At 34.8% G+C, this 25,338-nt stretch overlaps 1 protein-coding gene across 2 annotated transcripts in view; it reads right to left on the bottom strand.

Annotated features, from left to right (window-relative positions):
• Positions 1 to 25,338, bottom strand: part of Phip (pleckstrin homology domain interacting protein) — a 119,054-nt gene that overhangs the window by 34,571 nt on the left and 59,145 nt on the right. The window contains exons 16-23 of one of the 2 annotated variants that reach the window (XM_057766557.1): positions 22,828 to 22,956; positions 21,167 to 21,392; positions 17,626 to 17,763; positions 16,986 to 17,169; positions 12,705 to 12,819; positions 8,588 to 8,728; positions 3,833 to 3,909; positions 1,253 to 1,484 (exon numbers count right to left, since the gene is read on the bottom strand). In XM_057766557.1, coding sequence (XP_057622540.1) covers positions 1,253 to 1,484; positions 3,833 to 3,909; positions 8,588 to 8,728; positions 12,705 to 12,819; positions 16,986 to 17,169; positions 17,626 to 17,763; positions 21,167 to 21,392; positions 22,828 to 22,956 — 1,242 coding nt within the window. Of the gene's footprint in view, positions 1 to 1,252; positions 1,485 to 3,832; positions 3,910 to 8,587; positions 8,729 to 12,704; positions 12,823 to 16,985; positions 17,170 to 17,625; positions 17,764 to 21,166; positions 21,393 to 22,827; positions 22,957 to 25,338 lie in introns of both variants that reach the window. The other variant, XM_057766556.1, reaches the window with a different exon arrangement.

The following is a 25,338-nucleotide window of genomic DNA, read 5'->3' on the forward strand; positions in this document are numbered from 1 at the left end:
ACTAAAAATAACCTAAGAATAGTCTCCTTAATATTCATTCATCCACTTACATTTATTCCCTCTTACTTTGTCTTTGTCACTCACTCTTTAGACATGTAACTCAGGCTGGCTTCAAACCTGTTATGTTAGTATAGTCTGATCTTGAATTCTTAATTTTCCTTCCTTCCACTTCCTCCCTGCTGGGATACAGATGCACCCCCCACAGAAAAGTCTTCTCCCTTACTGAAAGTAGCCATTTTGTTCTTTTACTCACTTATGCTCTTCCCAACACACACACACACACCTTTTCTGAAATGAGTGCTGTAAAACCAGGTCTTTTACTTTTTAACTCCCATGGAATAAACAAAAACAGCAAAAGAACCCTATGCCCCTGAGTAAAAGTTTAATTTTATTGGTCACCAACAAATGATCTAATGACAATAGCCTTTATAGTATTATATTACATGCATGAGAATAGACGAAAAAAAAACCCCACTGAAATCTAATATTATCTTTAAGTAGAGAAACTTTATGCGTTCTATACTTTATTTTGTTGTGGTTTGTTTTTAACTGAATTAATTATGAACTAATATAAAATTAAGCTGTGTTCTACACCTACAGCTAAACCACCCTGAATGCGTTCGTTATCATACAAAAGAAGCAATACCAGGACAGCAAAGAACATCACTTGTAGGAGGCACTCCTAGAAATACTTCACAATGTACATTTTCCTCTTATTCCTACTGACCATATAAGGCATTTTCAGTTTCGTGCCTCAGAAGTGCTCTAACATAGTGAACATGAAGAAAAAGCAAAAGCCTTTGATAATTCCTCTGTGTGAGAGATGGCCTCACTGCAAATTGTAGGCACAAAAACTATTAAGAGCTGACCTATTTTAAAAAGATGACTGAATAAATAAGGAGGAAAGGCAAATAAGCTATGGTCAAAAAGTACAATCTACTGAGTATTTTATTAATCAAGTTTTACCGAAACACAGTCACACATATTTGTTTTGCATATCATATATGGCTACATTCAGTCTATAATGGGAGAATAGCTAGCCCCTTCTTTTAGGAAACATGACTGACTACTTTATAGCATTGAAAGGTGCTATGCAAAGCAGCCAAAGCACAGAAGCAACCAATAGTTCTACTCAGCTCTGAATTTTTTCTATTATTTGTTAATAAACCCCAAAAATGTTTATGTTGGATGTTTCACATTTATGCTTTATTACCCCAGGAGAAAACATTAGACATAAAAAATTTAAATCAACCTTTTGTTTCCTTTCTTTGGGCTTTTTTTTCTTTGGTGATGTTGGTCCATCTTTTTCTTCATTTGCTTTTTTTCTTTCCTTTTTAATATGCTTTTGTTTCTGATTTTCAGATTCTTCTTCTTCATCTGAACTACTTTCTGCTTTCTTGGTTTTATGCTTAGGAACTTTCTTTGGTGGCTGCAAATTAATTCCAGCATCTGCTGTCCAATCAGAATAATCACTGGAGTAGTCACTAGAAGGAAAGAAGAAACTTTTAAATCACACAGGGTATAGTTTGAAGACCATTTTCTAAAGGAAAAAATATGAAAAGATAAAAAAGCATGAATGAACTAAAAGTTACTTCATTTTGATCAACTCCCCATTACCTTCAAAATTATCTAAAACCAAATCTTATAACTTTTGTGGAAAAATAAATTTAAAACCTTTTATAATTTTAAGAAGCATACTGCTGTGCATATATGTGTGTGCATATATATGTGTATGTGTGTGTGGTATACAAAAAATATGGAATGGAGTATCATCTTTTTCAGTTCAAACAGAAGTAGAACAGGCTCTGAAAATCCAGCATGCACATACCATAGTAAGCGAACACAAAGATTTCTTTTATGAGGGGATCTTGGAATTCCTTTCAAAAAGGTCTTTGAAGTGCTTTGGGATTGAAGCCTTGTAAACACTCTACCACTGAACTAACTACTATGAAATTCTTTTTTACTTTTAAGATGGGGTGTCTCAATATGTCTGGCTGTCTTCTAACTCATAGAAACCTACCAGCCTCTGCCTCCAGAGTACTGGACTTAATTAAAGGCTTAAGGACGAAGTTCAAATTCTTATACTAGGCAGAGACGGAACTGGTACCTAAAAAGCATGTCTACACAGTAGGAAAGCTAAATGCATAAACATTACTAAGCATGTAAAACAAAGTTAATTTCAAGGTAGTAGTATGGCTTGGTAATAAAATGTATTTTTTCTCCAACTCTAAGAGTACAGTAATATATGTAGTGAATACTATTTTATCTATCTCCAATATGGAGAAGCATACAGGATGAACTCTTACATGACACCGCCAATCATACTTGCCATTACCTTTACAGCTTACCTTCATAGATATACTAGTTCTGAGATGACACCCTACACATATCTAGCTATATTATCTTCTGTTTAGTTTTAATACATTATAATATTTTCTTAATTTGAATAGGTTTATAATCATAAATGTCATAAAGAGAAATGAGTTAGATTACGCCAAAATATATAATCAAATTACATTAAACCACTAGCTTCATGTGATGTATGATCTCAATGCTCCAATATTAACCAGTAATCTAACAGCAGATGTTAGACTGTAGCTTTACTCCATCAAGGCCTTTTCCCTGGTTTAAATCATCTTTTCATTTACCTGACTCCTTTTTTTTTTTTTGGTTTTTCGAGACAGGGTTTCTCTGTGGTTTTGGAGCCTGTCCTGGAACTAGCTCTTGTAGACCAGGCTGGTCTCGAACTCACAGAGATCCGCCTGCCTCTGCCTCCCGAGTGCTGGGATTAAAGGCGTGCGCCACCACCGCCCGGCTCTACCTGACTCTTTATTAAGAGCAATTATTCCAGATGAAAAGCAAAGAAACAAAAAGTACTTTCTATTACGATTTGACTTTTTAAAAGATTTTGTTGTTGGGTTTTTCTGGTACCTCCCTATTTACTTCTGGTTCTCTTCAACTTATGAGCATCAGCTGCTGGTCACTGGAATATTCAGTTCTTCATAGAAGATCTGATGCCAACACAAATATGAACCTCATAGGCTATGTTTTTCATAACGAAGATCTTCAACTGCTAACACCACCAGTGCTCCTTCAGTGTAAGAATGATTAAATTCTAGTTAAAAATACACTATTTCTAGCGCCGAACCAAAAGAATGCAAACTTGTTTTCACTGCACTCCTTCAAAAACAGAAAACTAAGAATCACCACTAAAGGACAGGAAAGCCTTTGATCCTAGAACTTATTAGAATCTTGTAGAAATCTTAGAACCTCCACTTAATGTTTCCTTTGGAAGTCTATTTTAGGAATTGCTAAAGCAGGAAAAAAATATAATGAACAACTAATAATTTCATCCCCCAAGGGTGTATTATCATAGACTATTAAAAACTTATAATGCAGCTAAAGCTATTAGGCCTCTAAAAATGTGAAATTCCACCATAAGTAGTTGAAGGATAACTTGCTTGCATGATCAAAATAGGACAGCAATAGAAAGATATAGCTTCTTTTCAGTGCTGTAGAAAAAAATAGTCATGTCCATAAATACATCCATATAAGAGCTAAGTCAATAGGAAGCCCTCTTTACTTTTATAATCTGATGTTTACTCCTCAAAATCAGCAGTGAAGCTAATTTATAATTTTGTATGATAAATAATTCATTCAGAAATACAATAAAAAGTAGGCAGATGACTTAAAAATACCACTTTACAAATCTACTTGCAAGTTTTCTATAAAGACAACCTAAAGTAAAAGACCCTTCCAAATAACTTTGTATCCAAGATTTGGATGGGCAGAAGTAGAGCAGTTGGAAAAGTAAAACTCCCTTCACTTATACCTGGAACTGCCATCACTGTGCCATGCTCTCTCCTCTTCTTCAGATGTCCCACCACTGACAGCAATCACTTCACCTTCCTGAAAGAGGGAGCACAGACTTCCTAAGATAATGCCCAAGAGCAATAGGATATCTGAAACCTGACTTGGTAAATAGAAAAATACAACTTTTGTACTTTTATTCAAAAAAAGTTTAAACAAATGTTCACAGGAGTACTCTATTAATAGCAGATTCAGAACACCTCTCAGATAATTGCCAGATTTCATTTTTAATTTATTTTTCAGAACTGAGAATTGAATACAGGGTTTGGACATAGCAGGTCAGGTCTTTAGCTGCATCTATACGTAGCCTTGTAATTCTCTTTCATTTTTCCCAAGTGCTAGAATTACAGGTTTATACCACAACAATAGGCTTCATTTTAAAGATACTAAAAACAAATTTATTAAATGACTGACATCAAATCCCATAGTTAACAGCTGAAACTTATTTATACTTCTTAAACCTTTTTAAAAGCTGTTTTCCCATTTTAGAATCTTAAAATTAGTTAAGTTATATTTTACTTATTAAGACAACTTTACAAAACAGGATATTCCACCTCTAGACTTATTTTATCCAATGAGATTATTACAAGAAAAAACAGACAGAAACTGTTTCTACTCTTAGTGACTATATTAAAAGTTCAGAGAATACCATGGAAAAGTATATTATATCTTTTGTTGTAATTCTTATGAATCTTCTTCATACAAAAAAACTCCTATAGTAACAGTTCCCAGAGTTACGGAACTGCTGTAAGTGCTTTGTGTTTGTCATCTTATATTCAGACTTAACAAGGATTAGAAATAATAAGTGATCTCAATACAAGAAGTAAAAGTTTAAGTCACAGAAGTTTGTTTGAGGCAGCACAACTATTAGAAAAAAAAAAAGCTTCATTTGAATCTATGTCATTGTTGTCCAAAGCCTAAATAATTTTCAACAAGAATGATTCAGTCTTAATACCTGCTGGGCACATCCAAACCAGTCCAAGAAGAGAGTATGCTTTATAATTTAAATAAAATAATCTTTAAAAAATTATTTATTTTTGTTGCCGGGCGGTGGTGGCGCACGCCTTTAATCCCAGCACTCGAGAGGCAGAGGCAGGCGGATCTCTGTGAGTTCGAGACCAGCCTGGTCTACAAGAGCTAGTTCCAGGACAGGCTCCAAAACCACAGAGAAACCCTGTCTCAAAAAAACCAAAAAAAAAAAAAAAAAAAAAAAAAAAATTATTTATTTTTACATGACACATATATTTTTATGTTTTTTTTTTAATGTCTGTCTCATTTTTGCATTTGTACCACAAGTGTGCTTGCTGCTTGGGCACCAGAGGGATGGTTAGTACCATGGAATTAACTGGAATTACAGACAGTTGTAGAGTTCCATGTGAGTGCTGGGACCTGAACCCAAATTCTTTAGAAAAGCAGTAAGTGCTTTTAATTGCTGAGACACTTTTCTAATAACAGAATACTTTTTTAAATTTTTAATTAAAATATGATCATATCATTTCGCCCTTCTCGACCCTCAGCTCTCTCTCTCACTGGCCTTTTTCTTTATTAGTTTATTTATTTACATATTTATTAGAAATAAACACATAAATCCAACCTGGTGAGTCTGTTTACTGCTGCTTGTGTATTTTTTTATTTTCTAAAGGAAAAAGAATTCCTATTTTGGTGTATTAGTGTAGACTGCGAAGTATATAACTATACAAGTGTTTAGGAAAACTAACTGAATCTATAAACAAATTATAGTTGTTTTTGTATTTCATGTTATTTCATTAGAGGGAAATATAAGATATAGAATTATTGTTTCTAAATTCAAAACAATAAAAGACAAAATATTTCAACCAAAAAGGTTAGGATTCTTTCCACTAAAAATTATTTTCTATTAACATATTTCAGTTTTTCTAAAAAAATTTATTTAACAGCTTTAAAAGGATACTACACTTAACTGAAATTTTCATGCCACTTATGTAATTGTCAAAATATCCAAGTTCCTAATAAATTGAATAGTAAAAGTACTTCATAAAATTTTGTATTTAAAAGAATATTATAACAGACAAGATCGCCTGACAAAATTTGGGAGCATGGGCGCAGGGGGTAAAAGGAAGAGGAGAAGGGGGAGAGGAGGGGAGAAGAGGAGGGTTGGGGAGAACTTAAGGGAATAGGATGGTTGAGATGAAGGAAGGACAGATATGAGAGCAAGAAAAGAGATATCTCAATTGAGGGAGCCATTATGGGGTTAGCAAGAAACTTGGCTCTAGAAAAATTCACAGGAATCCACCAGGATGACCCCAGCTAGGACCCTAAGCAGTAGAGGAGAGGGTACCTGAACTGGCCTTGCCCTGTAGTAAACTGATGATTATCTTAAATATCAACATAGAACCTTCATCCAAACAGTAGATGAAAACAGAGGCAGAGACCCACATCGGAGCACTGAACTGAGCTCCCAAGGTCCAGTTGAAGAGTGGAAGGAGTGAGAGAGAGTATGAGCAAGGAAGTCAAGACCATGAAGGGTTCACCCACTGAGACAGTTTGCATTAGCTACTGAGAGCTCACCAACTCCAACTGGACTGGGAGTGAATAAACATGGGATTAAACTAGTCCCTGTGAATGTGGTTAACAGTTGGGGCAGATTGAGGGGCCAATGACAGTGGCACTGGGATTTGTCTCTAATGCATGTACTGGCTTTTTGGGATCCTATTCTCTTTGGATGTATACTTTGCTCAACCTAGATGTAATAGGGAGGGCCTTGGACTTTCCACAGGGCAGGGTGCCTTGTCCTATCTTAGGATTGGACGGAGGTGGGGGGGGGGGAGAATGTGTAGAGAGAGTGGGAGGAGGGAATTTGGATTGGCATTTTTTTTAAAGTAATAAAATATTATAAATCTGTCAAAAATAAAGATTTTATAAAGCAAATGATTTGCCCATGTGTACTTTATATTCTTTGGTCTTCCCAAATAATCAAAATATGGGCAAGGTAGCAAAGACCTATTCATGAGGCTGATATCACTGGGTTTAGGTTTGAGCAATATACTATTTCAATAAAAATCAAACCTTCCTCTGAATTTCTCATATCAGGCTAAATTAACTTGTAGTTTTCTTGTTTTGCTAGAATAAGCACACCATTAAAACTTAATGTATACTAACATAATTTTTAGGTAATTATAACATTGTGTTAAGCACTTTGAGGCCTCTGGTTACTTTTGGAAGAAAATGTGGACCTAGCAAGAATATTCTAAGAAAAGAAAAAGGCAGGGCTGTGGGAGGCAGCGTAGTCTGACAAAGACTAACCACATGGAAAAGAAGGAATACCAGACAAACAAGAAAATTTGCTTGCAAAGAAAAGTGACTAAACAGCTGATTTATTCTGGCTAATGAGAAAACAGTTCTTTCCTTCTTTCAAGAATCTTCTTTATTAGTCAAAACCCTAGTCTGTAAGAAAATAAAAAAGGTAAATCCTACTGGAAAAAGAAATCACAGAATTAACTGAAATTTTTCTTCTACCTTTTAATTAAAAAAAATGTTTTTAAGATAGAGTCTAAACACTTATCGCCAAAACAAGCCTCAAATTTCTGGACTCAAGTGCATCCTGCTTCAGTCTCCTAAGTGTTGGGCTGTAGAAATATAATTTCATTCTACCAGAGATTTGGAGACTAACTTACACTGTTTATAGGGTTACCCCAGATACTCAAGGAAATTCTTAAATATGTTTAACACCAAGATACAACTTGGTTTCAAACTAGAATAACTATCATCATCTAGGGTATATACATCTCTCAAGACTAAAACAGTTAAGAACTAGGAAGGGAGGAGAAAATGATTTAGATTGAAGTTCTGTATAAGATGACTGCTGTTTGCTGAATGACTTCATTTTTAAAAATGTACTAATTGGTATGGACAATACCTGTAGAGAAATCTGTGCACAAGTAATAGTAAAGCACTGAGAAGCTCTGAATGTTACTGAGGTTAAAAGTAATCAAAATGGTCAATTGCTTCCAATTACTACTTAGTCACACTAAACCAGAGCATCATGGTAACAATTTCAGTTCTGCTTTAATGTAAAGGGAACCTCATTTAATGATTAGTCACCATTTAATGTTACACAGATATAAAGTTTAAACATTTTGAATCTCAGAAACCTTAAAGGATGTGGTGATCTGAAAGGAGTTCCACTTGTTGGAGGAAGTATGTTACCATGAGGCAGGCTTTGAGGTCTCTTTTGCTCAAGCTTCCCTCAGCCAGATTGTCAGTAAATTTCCTCTTGCCTACAAGATGTAGGACTCTCAGCTCCAGCACCATGTCTGCCTGCACACCACCTCGCTCCCCACCATGATGATAATGAGCTGAACTTTTGAACTCTAAGTGAACCACCCTAACTAAATATTTTCCTTGTAAGAGTTGTGGTCATAGTGTCTCTTCACAGCAATAAAAACCCTACAGCAGGATTTCTATTAATCAGCATTTTGTACTTAACATACTCTACTCCCGAGGTATTCTAAAATTTTACCAGAGAGAAGAATAACCCATATGGACTATTTGTTTTGCAAATTTGAGGCTGAATTTGTGGCATCTCTGGAAGTAGGTCTTTAGTAAAGACATGGCTACTATGAAATCTAACACGCTATATAAAAATTACATTTATAATCAAAGAATGCAAATAATGAAAGTCATATTTGAAAAATAAGTACAAGTGATACAGATATTTGGGAATGTGCTAAGATCTTACATCTGAAGAACTAGTCCCATTTTCTATATCCTCCAAGGGCCTAGGCATTTCTTCAAGTGCAGATCTTGTACGGTAATTGTGTTGATTTGCTTGTTGCTTTTTAGAATCCCCAAGATCCACGAAATGTTCATGAGCATGATTCTGAAAAAAATAAAATTTACTCACGATAGGATTTAAGGGAATAGGTTTCCTTGTTTAACAGTCATATTATGGAAAATTCATACATATTTAAAATATCACTGATTCTCTAGAACCACTGGAGAGTTCTTACATCTACCAACACTCGGACCAAAGGGGTGATCCTGTCCATACGAATCCTCAGACGGCTACTGTCTCTATAAAACCTCTGGCTATATCCTCAGACTACCTCTGAACTCCTGTATCTTCTCACCTTACATTCCTCTCTCTCTCTCTGTCTAGTCATATCATTCCTGTTTCCAATTCCCCAGTGCTGGGATTAAAGGCATTTGACTCCCAAATACTGTGATTATTGGTGTGAACCACCACCACCTGGCTCTGATTCTCTTTTAGACTACATCAATCTCGTGTAGCCCAGGGTGGCTTTGATCTCAGAGTTCCATCTACCTCTGCCTCCTGAGTGCTGAGATTAAAGGAGGGTGCCACCACTGCCTGGCCTCTATGGCTAACCAGTAGCTTAGCTCTGCATTCTGATCTTCAGGTAAGCTTTATTTATTAGATTACAAACAAGGTATCACTACACTTTAATTCTGAGCATTTGAAAGGTAGAGCAAAGTGGATCTCTATGAGTTCAAAGTCAGCCTTGGTTTTCCAGGGCAGCGAGGGCTATGTAGAGATCTTGTCTCATACCCTACCCCCACCAAAAACAAGTCATCTGTAGAAGAGCACATGAAAACAATCAAGAAAAAAATTGACAAAGTCAAACAGTGACAGATATATTCAAATAAAACATGTTCCTAGGAAAGTTAAAGCAACTTCATGAGTGAGAAGCAGAGCATCATGTCCATAAGCATTGACCCTGTCACAGAAAATCAGACACTATGAAAAAGAATCTACTAAAGGTCTTTAAAATAAAAAAAAAATCTAATCATTTAATTAGTAATGGGGAAAGAGAATAGGTTGACCATACAGACTGAAATGTATGCTAGTGAGTGAGACTATGAAACAGGCTAATCACTACTCAAAGCTTCAAATAAAAAGAAATTTTACTGATTCATGAATGCCTGGAAAACACAATACTTGGAAGGATGGTTGGGACAAGAGGATCCAGAGCCGAAACTGATGGAGGAAGGTCATTGGTTAATTAATAAAGAAACTGCTTGACTGATAGGTTAGAACATAGGTGGGTGGAGTAAACAGAACAGAATGCTGGGAGGAAGAGGAAGTGAGCTCAGATGCCATAGCTCTGCTCTCTGAGGCAGACGCGATGAAGCAAGCCGCCAGGTCAGACATGCTGAATCTTTCCTGGTAAGACTGGTGCTACACAGATTATTACGGGATATAAGAATTAGCCAGTAAGGGCTAGAGCTAATGGGCCAAGCAGTGTTTAAAAGAATACAGTTTGTTGTTATACGGGGCATAAGCTAGCCAGGCGGCCGGGAGCCAGGTGGCAGGAACGAGGCCCGCAGCTCCTTCAACAGAAACTGCCTCAACAACAAAACACAAAAAAACAAAATCTATAAAACAAACAAACAAAACCCCACCCCCAAACAATGCTTCAGAACTGAGTTGAGCAAAATGAAAGAAAACTTACATTAGACACGTCATAGTCAAACCTGAAAACACAAAAAGTAAAGCAAAGTACTAAGGATTACCCTAAAAAAACAAGGAACTTAGAGCTAGAGAGATGGCACAACTAAGAGCACTGGGGGCTCTTGCAGAAGACCACAGTATAGATGCCAGTACACACACAGTAGGTGGCTCCTAACAATCTGTTAAAACTCCAATTCCAGGGGTTCTGTTGAATTCTTCTAGCTTCCACTGGCAATGCATGCATGAAGTACACATACATACAAGCAGGCAACCATTCACAAAACAAATAAATCTTTAAAAGAAAAAAATGAACCCAACATTAGACACTAAGAAGAGAATAGTAGAAAAACCTTATACAAAGTAACTCTGAATCAAAAATTATATCCTCACTGCTAAAAGTGATTCACCAAACACATCTGTTCTAAATGTTACAGAAATCTCAGAAAGCATGTAACGCTATATAAAGGAAATAATGTTCTACTTTGTCAAACACTGTTAAATCCACTGTTAAGAATTTAATATAGCATTCCTTTCATTTGGCATAAAAATTTCTAAATACTCAAACTCTTGTCATTTAAAATTGCTATATTGTTACTGTCAAAAACATCATCCACAATTTGATATTTCTGGTAAGATAAATTCCAATTTTAAATATCTAAGAAAAATATAAAAATCTAAGAAGAATACTGTTTTGTTTTTGAGACAGGATCACACATCATAGTTGGGAATTTTAAATGCCTCAATGATTGATACAGTAAACAGAAAGCTGGCTATTAACTATCACTTGTTTTTTCTGTCCTTCAACAAAAAATGAAATCTACTTTATCAGAGTATCAAGTGATGATGCTTTGCCCAATGATGAGTCTGGCATAATGTTATTAAAGCAGTATCAAAGAGCATCCCACAGGACAAGCATACATATTCTTTCTACTTTTCTCTTTCACTGACCCTTAATCCTATAACCGGAACTGAAGAGTCCCACTATCTTCAGGTATGTGACCAATCCTGGAGGAGTAGGAAAACGAGTCTTCAGTTCTCACCAAATGGCGCCATTCTCAACCCTGGATTACAAAGGCTTTTTTGATTTTTTGCTAAATTTAAATTACATTTACTTATTTGTGTGTTTGTGTATATGTGGTGTCCATGTGCAGTCAGATCTCTTCCACCATGTTGGTTCCTGGCATCCAATTTAGCTTATCAGGCTTGGCAGAAAACTCCTGGCCAGCTGAGCCAATCTTGTCAACCTCTGCTAAGGTTTTATATTTTTGGTTGTAAGTGTAGTCTTTAACAGCAAAGTTGCAAAGAATTTTATATGAAAAAAAAATTTTCAATTTGTTTAGCCCACTGTAAGCTAGTAAAAAAACAGTAATTTTTTCTCTGTTAAGATCACTGCTCAGTGATAATGAATGTTCTTTGAGAAGCTGTTTCATGTACTTTTCATAAACTTCAAAACTAATGGCTCTAAAACTTTTCCAGCTAAGCTAGAGGAGGGAAAATATGAGCCTTAGAGTGTAGGACGACTGAACTGAAAAAAAAAAAAAAAAGACAAAATACTAGGAACAATCTACCTGTCTTTATTTTTAAGGGTTTATTTACACTAGGAACACTCTACCAGTCTTTATTTTTTTAAGCGTTTATTTATGTTTGGCTGTATATCTATATGTGAGCCATGTCACATGCATTCCTGGTGCCCACAGAGGCCAGAAGGTGTTGTTGGGTCCCCTGGAAATGAAGACAATTGTTAATGGCTAAACCCAAGTTCTGTCTAGCAGAAAGTGCTCAAAACCACTAAGGGATCTCTCCAGCCATCAACCTATCCACATTAAGAGATATTCTTTTTAATAGACATCAGCTGATGTGATTGCTAATAACAGATAAGATTAAAACATCAACATATGGAAAAATAAGTTACAGAAGAACTAAAAAGTACTTTTCAATAGGTTGATTATAATTTAGTGAATATAATATATACATGATATACTAAAAAAATAGGAAATGCAGAAACAAAGTTTTAAGTGAGAAATAAAATAATTGAAATAAACAACCAGGATATATAGCAACTTTTAATTAGTACTATTTTCCTTATAATATTAAATCTTTCTTTTAATTTTAAAAGAAAGCACTAGGGCTGGAGAGATGGCTCAGAGGTTAAGAGCATTGCCTGCTCTTCCAAAGGTCCTGAGTTCAATTCCCAGCAACCACATGGTGGCTCACAACCATCTGTAATGAGATCTGGTGCCCTCTTCTGGTCTGCAGGCATACACACAGACAGACTACTATATACATAATAAAATAAATAAATAAATATTTAAAAAAATTTTAAAGAAAGCACTAAAGTGGCTATTATATTTACCCCTGTAATATTAAATATCAAATTAATATTTACCTTTGAGACAGTAAGAATTTTGTTCTCTTTTGCAGCAGTCAAGTGTTTCCTCTTCTCTTCAGACCTGTAACTCTTTATTTCCTCTTCTCCCTTCGCAGTTCTCCATTCTTCCTGTCTACTAAAAGAGAATATTAAAAGTCACATTCATCTACAATTTTACAACTGATTTCCTTTCAAACGAATGTTAGTTATTAAGGTAACAATGTGAAGTTAGGTCTCGTATTTTCTTTCCAGGTAGAACATGTGGTTCAGGTAATAACTAAAATACTAAAAATAGATTTCTTTTGCTTCTCCCCTCATTTCAAACTGTTTCTGCTGTGTAATGATAAATCAATCAAGTATTAAAATCTATGAAGTTATATCAAGACAGCTTCCTTATTAGGTTATATGGCTTGTGCATAGACAATCTTACATGTCAAACAAGATACCTAGTACTCAAAAACAAAATCAGGTTTTATACCAAACATCAAGATGAAATTAAATAAAATGAAAAAAAAATTAACTTTGGATTTTAATTTCATTTAATCCAACTCCTTATAACAACAGAATTTTACTTTTACTTTAACTTGGAAGTTTTGTTGACCTGCAAGGTAATTTGATTTTTGAGCCTTAATTTTTCCCAAGAGATTTCATATCAGGAAGGGAATTAATATTTAAAGCATACTTATATTGTCAATACTTTCATACTAGAGCATACTGATACTTTCATTTTACTTAAATCTCTAATGTATCTAGTCATATTTAATGGAAAAATGAAGGAAGTTAAATCTTCAGAAAACGATTAACCTCAAATTTAAATTTTTGAGTTTTTATACTTTTATATTGAAATAATCCTAAATTCACATAGATGTAAAAAAGGGCACAGAAAATCTTGTAGTCTTTATTCAATTTTCTTCAATGGCAAAATCTTGTGAAAGTGTAGTATAATATCAATACCAAGGTCATGATATTGATGCAAACCACTAATTATCTGGTTTGTCCAGTTTTAGTGTTGTGGATGCTAGCTCTAAGCAAATATATTACACACAGCATTGTATATTTACCAAAACAGTTAATATACAGAACACTCAATCTACACAAAAATGTCTTGTTTTGCTTGGTTCTTATCATACCAACATTTTCTTCCACCTCAACTCTCCCTTCTCCTACATCTTACTGGCCAATAATTTGTTCTCCAACCAGGTAACATTAATCATTTCAATAATGTTTATAAATAAGATCAAACAGTATGCACGTTTGGACTGGTCCATCAAAACAGATGTATCTAAGTTATTTCACCAATAAGTTGTTCCTCAACAAAGCAGAATATACCAGTTTGTTTAACTTTATATACAACTGAAGGAAATTTGGTTTGCTCCCCTAGTTTTTGGCTATTGCACTCATGAACTCATGGCAACTGTGACTGCCTTTACAAGACTGGGCCTTCGAATTTTGTGATGGATGTGGGAGGAATCCATGAGGTCACAAACATCTCTAAGGATTTACAGATGGTAGTTTTAGGGTAGGGGCACGAGTTCTCACCCCTCCCTGAGAAGCTATTGGTAGTTAATGATTGCTAGGGAGGAGTCAGAATCGGTGGTACAGTCACCGGGAAGTTGTCCATGGTTCCTATAAATTATTCTCATCTATGCTTACTCAACAACCTTAATTAAACAACAAACAAATACAGAAAGTATAAAGGGCAACAGTAGAGACAATGAAAATTATCAGGAGGCATGAGAGAGCAAAGGGGAATGGGGTGAAAATGATCCAAATAATCACACACATGTTATAATGAAGCCCATTACTATGCATGATTACTATATGCAAATAAGAGTAAATTTCCAAGATACTAAAGTTGAGTCATATATGACAGTTGTATAATAAAGTACAAAACAGTATTCCAGTCTGTGTCATGTTTATGTTATCACAAACAAAAAGCGCAAATATAGCAGTTTTCTGTTAACTACCCAACATTCATTGCTATCACTTATTATTTGAGATAATTTGATAGATACACAGAGGTATTTCATTCTCGTTTTACTCTGCATTTTCCCAATAACTAATGGTGCTGAGTATCTCTTTATATGCTTAGTTTACCATCCTCTCTGGTGAAATGCTGGTTCTGGTCTTTTGCCCAGTTTGTGGTTGGATTTTTTTTTTTTAAACTAACACAGCCCAGCTTCTTGATCTTGCAAAGAGCTAGGGTCACACTAATGAGCCACTTCACGCAGTTGGGTTGTTCTGTTTACTGAGTTTTAGAAGTATTTTATATGTTAAGCTATAAGCCCTTTGTCTGGAAGTAAACTAGTGCACTACCCTGCCTCCTTTCAAGGCCACTTTGAGCAAAATTTTAAATTGCCCACCAAGTTTAAATCCTAGAAAGATTTCGAATGTACTTATATTAGGTGTTTTGAATCAAACACTTTGACCTTTAAAGTGACAGTCACAATCTTGTCGGACCTTAGGCTTAAAGATAATAAACAAAAGGATATAGTGACAAAATAGTAAAAGTTATTTGGGAGTGTGGGGAATCTTCCTTACCCTTCATGTTAAGAACATAACAATCAACTAGCAAATACATCTTTACACTCAATCCTTTCTAGTGAAGAAGCAGAAGATGCAGAATGTTCTAGAATGAAAAGGTAGTTTTAGCATAGCCTAGTCCTTCCTATACGCTGAGTGCAAAGACTATCTTCTTTGCAACCCTGAGGAAAACTGTGGCTCATTAACTATCTGTGAATGGAGTTTATTTAGCTTTAGATAGGCTAAAGTGAAATTAAAGCTACATTATTCATAACATCATCAAAAAGAATAATTATTCTGATTTTCTCCTTTCCCTCTATGATATTCTCTAGTTCAGTTCAGAACCAGTGTTGGGAAGAAAACTGTCAGGGGCAGGAGAAATAGTTTAGCAGCTAAGACACTTTTGCTCTTGCAAAGGGCCCAGCTTCCATTCCCAGCACCAACAGTGTGGCTGACATCTATCTTAACTCCAGCTCCAACGAATGTGGCAACTTCTCTTCTCCTCCACAGGCATCAGGCATACAGGTAAAACAATAAAACTAAAATTTGTTTAAAGAATAAATTTTACTAAACTGCCTTCAAACCTCAACATTGTTAAAGATTGAGATTATCAAAATTGTTTATGTATCAGATATTCAACCCTAAATCCTAACACAAATTCTAATAATTATCTAATCATGGAGTAAAACCTATGTGAATATTAGGACTTTCTTTAAAAATTAATTATATAACTACTATTATTAAAAGCCTAAAAAAGGCCAGGCAGTGGTACCTCAGGCCTTTAATCCCAGCACTTAAGAGGCAGTACCAGGAGGAACTTGGGACCAGCCTGGTCTATGAAGCAAGTTCCAGGACAGCCAGAACTGTTACAAGAAACCAAACCAAACAAACTCACATTTTGTTCATGCTTTTTATTTATTATAGAGGACAGTAGACAGGTTGATATTTCATGCATGTTGCTGTTCATGTACAGAAAATAAATGTAAAAATTTTTATAGCATATACACACATAGTTAGGGATGAAAAGTATTTTCAAATGCAAAATATTTATGTATTACCACTAATAGGTATATTTTCTTTATGCCTCTGAATAACCTGATGTAAATGAGTAAAGGACACTAAATTCACTATATAATTATAACTATTATAACTAATCCCATAAGATGTGTTTTAAGATATTAAATGGGAATGGTTGGGAGAAGGCTCCCGAGTTAAAAGAATTACTTACTGAACAAGCATTAAAACCTGAATTTGGATCCCTAGCACCTGCCCACATACCAGATGCAACAGCTTGAGTGTATCCTTAACCCCAGTGCTGGGACTATAGGAGAGGGCACACACACAACACAGGTGAGTCCCATGAGTTCACTGGCCAGTTAGCCTTGCCAATCAATGAGCTCCACGTTCAGTTAGTGACCAGGTGCCTAAAAATAAAGCGCACAAGGACAAAGGAAAATACCTGACATCAACCTCTAGGCTCCATACATGCACACACAAACATATATATGCCTACTCACACAGAGACAAAGGAAAGCAATAGGACAAGTAAAATGTGAACCAGAACTCAACCTAATTGACAACACTTTCTCCTATCTAAACACCCCTCATCTTATGCCATTTACACAAATGATCCAGAAAAACAAATTTAGCCAATTCATTTTTTGCCTTTACATACTAGCTTAAAAGAAATCACTAGGTTGGAAAGGTATTTTCAAAAATATTAGTCAAAATGAACGCAAGCAACTATGGGAAATACCAATTGATAATTCCCCTTACCTAGCTACACCAGCTGAGAGCTCAGGTACCACCACCCTTCGGCTCCAAGCAACAAGGTCTCGTTCTGTGGCCATTTCACTTCTAGGAGCATTGCTGTGCATCTGCCGCACACCTTCAATTTGTCCACTGCGCCTCAATCCTACATTTGGTGGTGAATGAACTTCGGAGGTAGAACTTCCAGAGCCTATGGGGAGGGGGGAGGGAGGTGGTTAAGTTCTACTTAGACAGTCACCTCACTTAGTTCGTAATAAAAAAACTATTTTCTTCCATACAAAGCTTTTACAGCAAATAATTCATCTACCATTATCAGGAACAAAACCACAGGTAAAAGTTTAGTGAAAACAGAAATGTGGTTATTCAACTAATTGGATATATTAATGAATCGTAATTATGCAGTGTTAAGTTTAGGTACTGTGACTACAAAATACTACTTTGGTGAACAAAATCCAATTTCTAATGTTTACTTTAGGAAATTTGGAAGAATATCCATCTGTAATGTCAAACCTTGTATTTATTCTTCAAAAAACACAATCATTTTGGTAGGCTGCTTCATTTTATGGATGTACTATAATTGTTTAGTAACTTCTCTAATGCTGGTGATTAGATGGTCTCAGTTTTCCGAAGTAAAATCTCAGCTTACCTCTGTTTAAACGGCTGGTATTACTGACACCTGCTTCACCAGAACGCCTCAGGTCTTGTTCCTGCTGTAGTCTTTGAATCATGCTGTCTAAAGGACTGATATCCTGGTTTGCTTGTTGGCTTAAAACTTGGTTCAGTCCTATGTAATACACAAAAAATACTAATCAGTCTCACAGAAGTCCATAACTAAATATTAATTTCCCTGTGGTAAAGACTTAAAATGATTACCTATAAGTGAAGAAATGAAAAGATGACCTCCATAACCTATTTTTAATTTACAAAAGTAACGATAAGATGACTGCATATTGTTTGTGTTCATCATGAGGCAAACGTTTATAATCCTTATGGAGACAAAATTATTAGCTCCGTTATCCAATTAAAAAAACAAACACTCGGGGCTGGAGAGATGGCTCAGTGGTTAAGAGTACTGACTGCTCTTCCAGAGGACCTGGGTTCAATTCCCAGCACCCACATGGCAGCTCACAACTGTCTGAAGATCCAGTTGCACAGGATCTAACAACTTTGTACCAATGCACATAAAAAATAAAGTTAAATAAACCATAAAATATTAAAAAAAAACACTCAGAGGCATATATCAAGGAAGAAGCCAAAGTAGGATTTCCTACTTCCACCTGAATTTCTGACACTGTCTCACTAATTCAACCAACTCTTGATTGTCTACTATGTGCTTAAGACTTATGCCTAATATTGAAGATCCAGTGACAAATTAGATGTCAATATCTTTGTACTACAGCAAACTACCCATTGTGATTGGGCAATTAAACAATAAACATGCAGGTAAATGCAGACTATAAAAGATGCAAAAAAAGTGAGGAGAAAGAAAAAGAGGAATGGAAAGACACCTATGGTAAGCCAGAAGTCAGAGCAGTCTTCTCTGAAAATGCATTTGAATGGAGACATAAGCTAAGCAGGTGAAGAACACGTCATATCAGGGCTCAGATACATGGAAGAATTTCATATATTTAACCAAACCTATTTATTAGCACCTCCTATTCATGCCAGTCATACAAAAACACTTGAATTCTCTTTGTTCTTTGAAATTTCACCATAATGATATACATAATAAAATTCTAATTTATCCTTCAAATACTAACTAAAACAATACTTTGTTTTCACTGTGAATATTTTCTAAATTTTCCTTAAAAGAACAACCTGTTCCTCTCTTTTAGGTCCTTATCAATCGTCTATCTTAGTAGCTAGGCAAATATGGAATATAAAAGAAAGCAAATCTAGCATAACTTGGAGCTAATAAAAATGTTCAATCTTGGGGCTGGAAAGATACAATCCAGCAGTTAAGAACTTGTGCTAGCCTTGCCAGAGGATCCCAGTTCAATTCCAAGCATCCACATGAGGCAGCTTGCAACTTCCTTTGTTAACTCCAGCTCCTGGGGGATTGGACACAGGCAGTCATGCACACTAGCCCACTCCCTACATAAACACAATTAAAATGACAATCGTTTTTGAAAAGCTCAATCTTGAAGATAGAATTTTATTTTTTTAAAAAAAAAACAAGAACATTTAATAATATAAGACTTATTGAATTAAATTAAAACTATTTACATTAAAAATAACAAGTGGAATAATTAATATTAGCTGTATATATAAGTAAAGTTCTTATCAGGTCTGAATTTTTAGGGTAGACATGAATTCTAAAGAGACTACCCAAACAGTATTCTGAAATAAAGTACTAATAAGAAAAGTCTAGTAAAAAAAAATCATGTACTACTTGAGCTTTTTTACATGAGAAAACTCTAGTTAAATAGTAAAAATAATATGACTAGGTCACAAAATTAAAAAGTAGAGAGAGACAAAATTAAAAAGTAGAGAATGTCTATATTCAATTTCCTAATTTGCTGCTAGATCATATTTGAATATTGATTAATAATTCAGTATAGTCCCCTTAAGCTTACAATTAAATACATTTAGGTATCAATACAACAAAACTCTACTTAAATCAATTTTATAATTACAATAGGCTACATCTAGGTTGACTTAGCTTTGCAATATTTAGCAAATTTTCAAAAATACTAAATTTGCATTGATGCTAATATTTTTCTTAAAAACATGAGGTTTTATTCCACTTTGTATTAAGTATTTTTGTATTTCAGAATTCTAAAATAATTACAATTTTGAGAACTAGAAAAAATTGAAAATAAATACTAAGAAGTTGGAATTACTAAAGGTTCTCTTATGAATCATTGTTAAATAACTGCTACCCATCTCAGTTTTAAGATCACGCCATTTTATAATTGTTATGCTTTGAACCTGGAGTGCTTCTCACAGACACATGCTATGAAAGCTCAGTCTCCAGTTTGTGGTGCTCCTCTGAAATGGATGGAACCTTGCTGGAGGAAGTGGCTGAGTAATGATTATACCCAACTTTGATTAGTCTGCCTTTCTTTGCAGCCACATGCCCTGCTCCACTGACTGAGTGGCTCCATTTTAAGACTCATCACTCTATCATGTCATCCTCAGAAATTAGAAACCTTAAAATAATATTTCCTGCTTAAGTTATTACTATTGGATATTTTTTAGCAAGGACAAAGGTACCAAGCACTACTTCTATAATCAGCAACAGAAGCAGGCATAGGGTAAATGTCTCTAAATTTACGACACAACTGCAAAATTTGTTTCCTAAATTCTTAGGATGAAATAATTATCTGTGGAAGCCTTATATAAGCAGTAAAATGGAGTAAAAGTAACAATTATAATAGGTATTTGAGACCTGAGAAAAATATGATATTTGCCAGTTGTACTCCAAGGTATTCCACACATCCTCATTAATTTCAATCCCATGAATGGTATTTCTCTAGTACTGAATCTTTCTAGAATATGAATATGTCTAAGAAACATTAGTTTTGCATATTAGACATTCAAGCCTATACTTTTATAAAAGTGGCAGTGGAAGCAATCCCCCAATCCTTTTTTTTTCTTTTTAACATCTATCAGGGATGGAAATGTCTAATTTAAGAACCAACACTTTCTAACATGTCATCCTTACTTTAATTTTACACTCAATCCTATGGCTTGCTATTATCACCACATTTTGGATCTTCTGTTCTATTTATAGGACCTAAACTCAGCATACATTCTATTCACAAGCTATGATCATTACAATAAAACTTTTATGTAGTACCTTCACAAACATGTTTTTAGTCTAAAATATCATTCCTAATGACAAAACTGGTTTAATTTTTAGAGGCTCTTTATTATCTTAACTTAACGCAATCAGTGTTACACTTGTGAAATAGGGGAAGAAGAGTCTGCACACCTTGTGTACATTTTAACAACCACTCAGTTCTTCAACTCATCTGACTTCAACATTCCATGGCTTCATAAAAACAATTCTTCTCAGTTTTCAGCCCTATCATTTCACAAACCTTTACAATTTTATCACTTTTAGACAGGTCTAGCAGCACACACCTTTAATCCTAGCACTCAGAAGACAGAGGCAGAAGGATCTCTGTGAATTCAACTTAGAATCTGTGAGAGACTTGGCCATTATGAAAATGGATGCCTACCTGAAGAAGTGACTCCCATTTGAGGGATGAGCTGTTCCTCCCTGCAATTTTCACGACCAGGAACTAATCTCTGGTATCTTGATGGGTGAGGATTTCCGTCAACATCAACCAGAAAAGGAGGAGGCATGAGATGAGGTGCCTGCTGAGTCTGCTCATCTAATACAAAATTGTTGGCATCACGGATAAGGGGCCGATAATCACTATGAAAAAACATCTGATCTGCTATCTGTAAAAAAAAGGTCCATAAAATAATGGAAAAATAAAATTTAACATAAAAAAGATAAAATTTCTAATAAAAGTCTAAGACTATTTGATAAATGTGGTACTACACATCAATTTAAAAGAACAATATGGGATTGAGATTTAATTTGAGCATCCATGATATTTAATCTCTAGGAATAAAAGGAAGGATTGAAGGAACAAAACAATTTTCCATTTTTAATTCATTTTAAGCATATCTCTATATAGTCTTCATTGGCTACTATAAGATCTGGTACTTTTTTTCTCTGTAAACAAGTATAACAAGTCATATACATTAAATAAGAAACCATCATTAAAAGTAAGCTTTTTAATTTAAATAGTAAGAAAAATTCTATGTAGGCATAAAACATTCAAAGATATTTTTATTTTCACAGATACTGTACTCTATTTTAAATCTTTAAATTGTGGTATTTTGGAGGGAACTGAACAAAGACTCACAAACATGCCAAACACATGGTATAACTACTGAGCTACATTCCTAGTCTCAAGATTTATGTAATATTATCAACAAAAGATAACATGGGAAAAGAAAGCATTGTCTCTAGAGTATTTTCAATAATTTAAAATCATTATGAACTCAGCCCTGATAGATCTATGACTTCAATTTTTCATTGGTAATCTGTAATGTCTTAAACTAAATTATGAATTATTCATTCATCATACTACAAACAAAACATTTAATTATTTTAACCACTAGTTCTAAAGAATATTGATTACTAATGTTTAGCAGCAAAACATTAGCTGGTCACAGTTTGTGAATCACCTGAAAGCTAAGAAGTTATATCCTACATAAATATATTTATTACTTAGATAAAATTTCACATACTTGAGAAGTTTTTCTATGAGTACCATCTTCTATTCAAAGTTTATTTATCCCAAGTTAAGACTCAAATCTAGATTGTTCTAACAAGATATATAAAAAGTAATTCCTTCGGAACTATTGAATTATTACAGAAAAGTAAGATTTTATAGATGTATAGATTATCTTTATAATGCTATCTTTATAATGCTTTCTAAAAGCAAGTCTCCATACTATTTAAGATATGATTCTTTAAGCTGATTTTAAAGATCATTTGTAATGATGTGTTTATATGTGTATGTGTGTGTATGTATTTGCATGGGTGTGTGCACTTGAGTACTTGAGTATAGGTATCTACAGAGGCCAGAGACATCAAATCCCCTGCAACAGGAATTATATATGGTTTTGAGCTGCCTGCCATATATCCTGTTCCAAACTCAGGCCCTTTGAAGGAGCAACAAGTGCTCTTAACCAATGAGCATCTCTCCAATCCCAAGCTTTCCGATTTTAATTATGAGCATTCTTACACACTACTAAGAAAAAAACACATAACCCCTAAACACCCATGACAAAAAAATAATGCACATTTATTATACTCTACCTTGTCATACTTGCTACTGGACCCAAAACCAAAAATTAAAAGATGTCCATGAGAGTCTGTACATGCAAAGTGCTGACCATCAGGGGAACATTTGCAGTCGAACACTGCACCATGTCCTTGGCCTTCAATCTGAAATATATTTAACCAAAAATCAGAAAACTATTATTAAAACATAAAGAACTGGTACTACCGCTACTAGAATTTTATAATGGAAAGATTTAAAAGTATACATAAATCCTGATAAAGGGAAGATTAAGTATAACAGTACAGTAAAACTTGTGAAAATTCACGAAAACTGCCAGATAACAGCATTGAAAAAGAAAGAATCCCAGTCACAGACCAGACACAATTCAGAAAATAAAAATATACAGATTTGCACCCCCACCCAGAGAATTCTACTTCACATTTTAACCCAGATTAAAAACATAAATGAACCATACATTCCAACTATTTCCATTCATCCCTGCCCTTTACGTAAAGGCTAAGAACATGGAGCAACGGTAGCTATTTCTTTTGTAATACTCAGAAGTAGTAGCCAGAGATCACTGTTTACAAGACACTAAATTTCATTCGTTTGGTTAAAAAATAAAAAAATTCCCTTGGTGGTCTGACTCATCTTTTAATGGTGAATTTTAAAGGTTAAAGAAAAGGGTTTTTTTACCTGATAATTGTTTTCTGTTTTCCAGTTCCATTAATCCAGAACGAATGGATTTCTCCCTGCAACCTGTCAATCAAACAGAGGTGGCCAATCACCACTCTGATTTTTTTGCTCTCAGTGTTTCTTCAGACTATGTTCCAGTTGAAAACTTCTTTAGCAGTATTCTGAAAGAGGTAAAAATTCTACCCTATCTAAAGCACATCTAGGGACTGAATTTCAGAAACATCTAAAATAGGGAGTGGACTCCCAAACAAATAATAACTAAGGATGATTTTCAACAAGTGACTGGATTTCTGGATTAGCAGAATCGGAACACACACATTATCAGGTAAGAAATACCTCCTTTCTGTTCCGGTATCCACTGATCTAGAACAAACTGAACTTGATTGGTTATATTCTAGGAAATGCTTGGAAAGAAAGAAGTGGTAACTTTGAATATTAAAAGTTCAGCAGAAAGGCAGATTTAAATGCAGAAGAGCCACTGATTTCTCAAGAAAAATAAGTACTTTAGTCAAAAGAGAAAATATCACTCTAAAATTCGGCACACAGGATGGCCTCAAAAAAGACAACTAGCTTTGCCTTTGGATCTCTGAAGATTAAATATACAGATATAGATATGATATTTATTAATATCCCAGATGCTGACAACAGAAAAGAAAGCAGCTCTCCATAAAATTATTAAAGAAAACGAGTAAGCTTTCCTAATGCTAATATATAAAGAACTTACCACACAAAAGAAATGACCATTAATGACATAGGATAGTTTCTTGGGAGTAAAGAAACTTGAAGATAAGGCAGCAGAAGAAGGTACCACTTTAGAATAACTTAAAAAACAAGGAAGGACAGAACTACTTTTTCCATAGTAGTCTAGGACATTAGCCAAACAGCATATGCCAGAACGGAAAAACTGTTAAATATAAATGTCATGACTCACAATTTAAATGTTCAGTACTTTTATAGGCAAATAAATGCTACACAAGCTTACAAGAAACTAACCACATGAACAACAGCAACAACAACAACAAAAATCTCTAAGAGAATCTCATATAAAACTTTAAGAAACTGTCTAAGCCATGATTAAGATGTCTTTGTACTTAGTTCACTCAGGAAAAAGGCAAATGCTTCTGGAACTATATATTTTTATGGAAGAGATGTGAGTGTAGTTACACTTAGCAACAAAAAAGGAAACCTCCATGAGCATGGCATCCTCTCTGGGTATCTAAGTAATCTTGTACTACATTTAATTTGGTGGCATGAGTAGGGTGGGAGTTACTCAAGTTTACATGTATAATCTATGAGTGTGCTCATATAAATAGTTAGTAGATGCCTAGAAAAATATTTTGATTGAATCAGAAGTTATAAAGCTCTAAAACAACAATAATACAAGATCTCTGTCCTACATAACACAGCATCTGAAAAGCATTGAGGTCAGACATTTGGCAAGGGACTTCCTGCAGGAAGGCCTGAAGAGCCTAATATGAGAAGCTATGAAAGGAATTGTGTTAGAGACCCAAGGATGTTGGAGATGACAGAGCAGTGGGTTATCGCCAAAGGGAGCAACAAATGGGGACTAGTACTAGTCCAAGAGGGATAAGTGTGTTGTGGTCTGCAAAGCTGAAGAAACAGAACCATTATGTCCTTTGACACGAGACATGGAGCTAAAAATTTGCAATTTGTCTTGCTGGGTTAATGTCTTGCTATGGCTCAGTATTTCCTCACTATGCTCTGATTCTTCCTTTTGAAATGGTAATGTATATTTTGTGCTATTTTATGTTGGGAGTATATAATTTGCTTTTTTATTTTACAAGGCGTTATAATTGAGACTGTTGTCCTGAGTTTCTACTCTTATGACT

Source organism: Chionomys nivalis, chromosome 4 (assembly GCF_950005125.1).
Source record: "Chionomys nivalis chromosome 4, mChiNiv1.1, whole genome shotgun sequence".
Taxonomy (NCBI): domain Eukaryota; kingdom Metazoa; phylum Chordata; class Mammalia; order Rodentia; family Cricetidae; genus Chionomys; species Chionomys nivalis.